The 6,404-nt window shown below is 34.1% G+C and overlaps 1 protein-coding gene across 1 annotated transcript; it reads right to left on the reverse strand.

Moving 5' to 3' along the window:
- Positions 1 to 1,945: 1,945 nt before the first annotated feature.
- LOC115985294 (F-box/kelch-repeat protein At3g06240-like) lies at positions 1,946 to 5,543 on the reverse strand. Its single transcript, XM_031108249.1, has 2 exons — positions 4,340 to 5,543; positions 1,946 to 2,050 (listed from the first exon to the last, which is right to left on the reverse strand). Exon 1 carries the CDS (start codon positions 5,541 to 5,543, stop codon positions 4,380 to 4,382), a length of 1,164 nt encoding a protein of 387 aa, XP_030964109.1. The 3' UTR covers positions 1,946 to 2,050; positions 4,340 to 4,379.
- Between the last annotated feature and the right edge of the window lie 861 nt (positions 5,544 to 6,404).

Consider the following 6,404-nt stretch of genomic DNA (forward strand, 5'->3'; position numbering starts at 1 on the left):
TTAATGAATAATCGATGAAAATCAGAGGAAATTACAAACCCAAACCCCCAAAACCAAAGCAATTCAACAAAACAGAATATATATATATATATATATATATATAAAATAAAATAAAATTAAAAAAAAAAGCTCTTGAAGTTTTTGAAGGACACCCATTTACAAATACCTCATGTAGAGGACAAGCTCCAAATTTATCCCCTCAAACGCATAAATAAAATTTGGTGTGTACAGTATTAGTTAAGAAAGGCTTAGAATGGAAAAAGGCTAGAGTGATTACCTAGACTTAGGCAAACCAAGACTGTAGATGCAACCTTGTTCAAATACCAACCTAACAAAACCTTAAAATTTCTAATATTACATGCTGCAAAAAGAGAATGCAGGCACAAAATCACAGCAAAAAGCACAACTTTGAAGCAAACCCACACACACACACACATTATAAATAAACCTAACTCAAAAAACCCACATGAGACAACCTCAAAATCACCAAAGAGACCATGAAGAAAGAGTTTACCCTTGTGGGTCACAACCAAAAAACCTCAAAACCTTAGATCACCATCAAAGAAAAGCTGAGCCTCAGTGAGAGATAAAGTGTGTAAAATTGAAATCAAAGTAGGATATTATTAGGTAGGTGGTTTAATGTGATTGGACATATAGAGTTGGCTTTTAGAGTGAGGATTTGAAGAGCTAATAATCTTAACCATTATTCTAATACCACTGGTCTTGTGCTTTTTACAGGAGCTAAATCCAAAACCATTCATCTTCCGATCAAGTAAGATAGAGGACCATTTAAGAGAGATAGAGAACATTTAACTGTTTATACATCATCTCTTTGATTTTATAGGGACAATAGCAACTGAACAGGTATGAATTGGTTGGGTTCAATGAGGAGAGGAAAAGGCAAGAAAGGGAGAGATGGGGAGTCTTAGGCATTAAGGAGGTTACATTGGAAGTTGAAACCAATGGAGGGAGGGAGTTATGAGTATTACTTCCACATTTTATTTTTCCTTTTTTCTTTCCACCCCGTTGAAGAGCACTCTAGAATTATTTTATTTTATTTTATTTTTTAATAAAGGCCAAAATTTTATCTCAAAATTTCAATTTTTTAAGTGAATGGTAGAAATTTTATTCAGCAAACTATATGAGGTTGCTGTAAATCACATATGATGGGTTGGATTTCTCCCGGCCACATCTATTTAGGAGTACAAAAGGCTTATTGTGCTAATCATTTGCCTCCTTGTATGTTGGTCTTTTTTGCTGTGTGCCATTGGATTATCTGAAAATTATTCTTGACATTTCGAGCTTCCTCTAACGGGTGTCCAAAAGAGAATACTACAAGTCTTCTCCCATAGACTTTGGGATACCACCTGCCCTTAATGACCAATGATTACATAGGGCAGGAATCATTAAAAATAAAATTTAACTTCAATTTTTTTTAGGGAAGTAAAACCTAACACCCTTAAAGTTTAGAGGGTAAAATCCAAATTCTAAAACATCAGGATGTAAAATCCAGACACTCCCAAACTTCAAGGGATAAAATTCAAATTCTAAAACTTCAAATTGTAAAATCCAAATATCTCCAAACTTTAGGAGTGTAATTTGTAATTTACCCATATATATATATATATATATATATATATCCAATATTGACCCATACTGAATTAGATCTAGGGAATAATTGATCAACTTGAACCATGTCCTTCTATTCTATAAAATAAAATAACAAAGACGAACTAAATCACATCCCTTTAAAACGAATAAACTTCCATGACTGGTCAAAATGTCTTAAATTAATTTTTTGGTAAAAAGATACTGATATTACAGAAAAACTAAATAGGAACAAAGTTTACAGGACAATGCCTATTAAGGTACAAACCATTAAAATTTGGGCTAAAAACAAGGTTTAAGTCCACAGGTGGACTGTCAAATAACAGAAAATATAAAGTTTGCTGAACTCCCATTCTAGCAAGGCTGTCTGCACTCTGCACATCTATTCGCTTCATGGTAGCAGTGCTTAATTTGAATCAGGTGAAATTGGGAGACTAGGTACCTGCAATCATCCACAAGAGGGGAGTTAGCTGAGTTAGCATGACTGGGATTAACAAGCATCTATACTACAGCTTTACCATCAAGTTCAACTTTTTCCACAAGAAAATTCCTAGCAAGACAGATATTAAGCCCATCACACAAAGGCCAAAGCTCAGCAGTAAAACTCGACGCTCTCCCAAAATGACTTAAATTATGTGTGTGGTGTTATGTATTGCACAATGTAAAAAGAAGTCAAGAATGCAATAATTAACACAAATTATAATTGCAAACAATGGACTTAAAACATTCTAATGAAAAGTGCTTTTCAAGTCATCTTTACATGCAGCTTGAAGTAGAATTCTAGCAAGGCGAACATAAGAACAAACAACCAGAGCAAAGCCCAAACAATTACCAGTTTGCATCACATGGATCCTCTTGTTTTTCTCCTTTGCTCATCCTTCAATAAAACCACACCAAGTTGCAAAATGAGGGAATTTAACAAAAGATGCATCTGTCATTTGGGATGGGAAAGCAAAATGCAAATACTTAAATGAACTAACCAGTTATTCAAATCCATTGTTGCCAGTATAATTTCTTGTTGTTTTGCTAAAATCTATCCGTTTATATTATTGTTAAAGTGTTGGTTTCAATTTCAGCATCAGTGAAAGACATGAAATTGAAATAATATGATGCTTGCATGGTTTTATTAATACAAAAAAGATGGTGAAACACATCAAACCACTCTACAAAAATTTGATCACCATTATGCTAAAAGTCACTTATAACGCAATCACCTCCTAATGGCTGTATGGGTCCTTTAGAATCTGGAATGTTATAGAAGTAAGAAAACTTTTTCATATTACAAGACCATAAGATCATCAGAAATACCACATTGACCAAACAGACTCAGCAGAAAAGCGTCAAATACACATGGGGCAGAAAAAAAAAAAAAAATGCTCCAAGAAGCCCAGTTTAAGAGTGACCCAATAAGCAATCACTTGTAAATCTAAATTTTTTTTCCTAAAGCTGCAGTCTTGCGCAGAGAAACATTGAAGGACATGTCCCTTTGGACTCCATCAAAACATAGCTCCAATAGGTGCTCTGGAAGCCCTACAATCAGAGTGGACTTCAAAAACTTTCTACATTCCATTAAATTCCAAACCATTTCATCCTCTATCCAAACAAATTTAGTGAACAAATCCCTTATTAGTATAGACCATAGCATGTTTCTCTAGCATAAAGAATAAAATAGTACTAACAGAAACACTACAGCTCAGCACCAAAACATGTTGATTTACATTTGCTAACAATAAACATGTGATTGAACCCAGCTAAGCATGAGAAAATAGCATTCTTATCAAAATATACATCTCATAATGGCAAGAGATAGGATGATATCACTCATCTTGGAACAGACTCTGTAGTATAAATTGGCTTTTTATTGTCAATATTAAGGGTAAAATGTGGTCCACAAACCAACAAAGACCATGTAGCTTCAACCAGTGAAGTAAGAACATTACCTTGGAATGGCATTAGGCTTACTAGACAAGCACTTGCCTAATCCTTTTCAACATTCACAGTTTTAGAGCTTCTTTTATATTCGATTATGTTTAGTCATTTAAAAAAAAAAAAAATTTTGAAGTCAAGAAGCTATAATCTAGCTCTTTTTAACCTAAGAAGCACAAACATGAACACGGGTACGGGTACATATACAACATTACAATTTTTGAAAAATTAGAACATGACATAGCAAGATACAAATATTAATTAATTAATTAATTAATTTTTATTTTGAAATATTATTAAGCATATATTTTTAAATATAATTTCAAACATGTATTAATTTAAGAGAAAAAATGGATAATAAGATGAATTCATGACTAATAAATGATATTTAGAAATTAAAATACAAATCAAGAATAAGATTTGAAAGAGCAAATAGAAGATAATTAGATAAGTGTTCAAGATTGAAACTAAAAAGAAATAAAAGATAATTGTCTCTCCCATGTCATGCAATTATTATTTTTTAAATACAAAACAATTGGAACACAAGTGCAGAAGCATCCTAGACGTGTCTTGTACCCAATATGAGTAGGCACCTAAAATGAAGTGTTTGTGTTTCTTAGTTTGTAATACTAAGGAATAAAAATCACCCATACCACAACAACCATTCGCATACAAATATCAAGTATAATTTTATGGTAGCCACAAAAGTAAAATGTAAGCTTTGGACAAAATTCAAGCTTTTAGCAATACTATCATGCCTAATACAAAATGAAAAGGAAAAGCAAGGGTTTAGCTTCATCCATACCACTAATGATTTCACTTCTTATATGCGCGCCACCATTTGCTTAGTAAGCTTCCACATTTGCTCCATCAAGTAAAACAAGGCTCTCAATAAAATTAGCTACAAATGAAGTACATTGAATGCCAGGATCTTTCTCATGTAGAGTTTCAGTGTCAATTAAAACAAACTTCGATCCCTGGTTCTTTACTCTAGTGACGCACCGAGCCAGAAGTGAACCATACTCGGTAAAGGCAATGCAATATGCTACTCTTTGAAATGGTACAACAAAAAGCTTATCCCAAGACTCAACCACACCATACTCCCTCATCACCCATATGGAGAATTGGAAGTCACGTCGTTCATTGCGTCCACACTTAATGAAAGCTAGTTTCCCTTTGAATAATGCAAGACATCTGTGCAGGGATCTTCCATGGAAACAGTCATCGGGCAGTGCTAGCTTCTTGAACTTCTCAATATTGACATCAAATGCCATAATAATTACCCTCCTACAATTCTCTTCTTTTATATATGCAAACCAGTACAAAGATCCACTAATCAAAGGAACTGGCGAATAGAAATTTTTACGGAATATTAGATTGGCTGTCAACGAAATTTCAACCCTTCTCCATGAATCTGAACTTAACGTGTACACCTCAATCTTAGGTGTAGACAAAGAGCGACATGAAATCCTTACAACCTTGTAATCATTATTCTCGGAATGATAAGCAAATCCAAGTGTAACAAAGCTTACCTTTCCTAAGCAAGTATCAGGCAACTTCTTGAATTTTCTAATGCTGGGGTTCCACAGATATATATCATTATCGCCGGTGGAGAGACTTCTAAAATCAGCAAGACACAATAATCCATTGCATGAACCGACTATTTGGGCACAATCAGAAGAAAAATCAAAGGGAATTCTAACCTCATAAATCCTATCAAATGTGTGGTCAAAAGCAACTGTACAGACTGGGCTGTTAGAAGGAGTAGGAGGTGAAGACGGCTTGTGTATAATATAACCATTATCACGATCTTTGTTGTTGTTGTTGTGATTAAGGTGGGTTGAGATGAAATAGGGGGTGGTGATTGAGGAATCCCAGGATTTGCATACGCATCTGAATCTTATCACTGATTTTACGGGTAGCTTTGCTAGGATGTTCAATGCGATGTCATATGGAATATGGTTATTCCTCCGTCGGAGGATCGGTGGTTGTGGACACAATTCCTTCATTTGGGATACTAGAATCAAATACAGATCAACAGCTAATATATGTCAATGAAGTTTCAAGATCAAATCTAGATTGGGCAAAATAGTAAACTAAACATACTGGCTGTGACTGGTCTGTTTGGGAAAGAAATGAAATAAGAGTATTGATCTGGGACAATGGGACAGTTTTATTAATTGAGTCAGTGCACCAACAAAAAACGGCAGTGGAACTAAAACAAATTAGAAATGATATTTGGATGTGCTAGAATATGCCTAATTCGTGATGCTACAAAGAGAAGGATTACAAGTTTTTTGGTAAATCTTAATTACATATTGCTATACAGGCTGGCCTGATTTGGTCTATCTCTGTATTGGGCTATTGAAGCATTCAAGCACAAACCATGTTTGCACTTAGAAGAGAGAAAAAATGTGTGTAAAAAGGTGAAAAGGCAATAAGCTAAGGGGCCGGAAATGTCTCTTACGCACACTTTGTTGTACACACCGTATACATAAATTATTTTTTGAATTGAAATGTGTGCACATTGTGTGTAATAAGGCTGTGTATATTAAACACTACCTAAGCTAATAAGATTAAAAATTTTCTAAAATAAAGGTTGTGATTAATTAAAAGTTTGCATTTTAACTTTGTATCTTAGTAATTGAATGGTGTGGACCTCAATCGCCTAGAAACTAATGCATGATTTTCTATCTTCAATCATTTATAAATAAAAATACTCTTATTAACCGAAAAAACGCATAAAAAACTCTAACCACTTCAAGCTTTCATTGCAATAATTCTAGGTTCACACCCTACCTATACCCAATTTCACAGCGTACCAATGTGTGAGATTGTGCGTAGATACTTTCTATCCACTTTTATTTTTA

The sequence above is a fragment of the Quercus lobata genome, chromosome 4, assembly GCF_001633185.2.
Source record: "Quercus lobata isolate SW786 chromosome 4, ValleyOak3.0 Primary Assembly, whole genome shotgun sequence".
NCBI classification, from domain to species: domain Eukaryota; kingdom Viridiplantae; phylum Streptophyta; class Magnoliopsida; order Fagales; family Fagaceae; genus Quercus; species Quercus lobata.

Excerpts from the sequence above, each read along its gene's own strand:
- LOC115985294 (XM_031108249.1), bottom strand. The coding sequence starts at position 5,543 with ATGAAGGAATTGTGTCCACAACCACCGATCCTCCGACGGAGGAATAAC.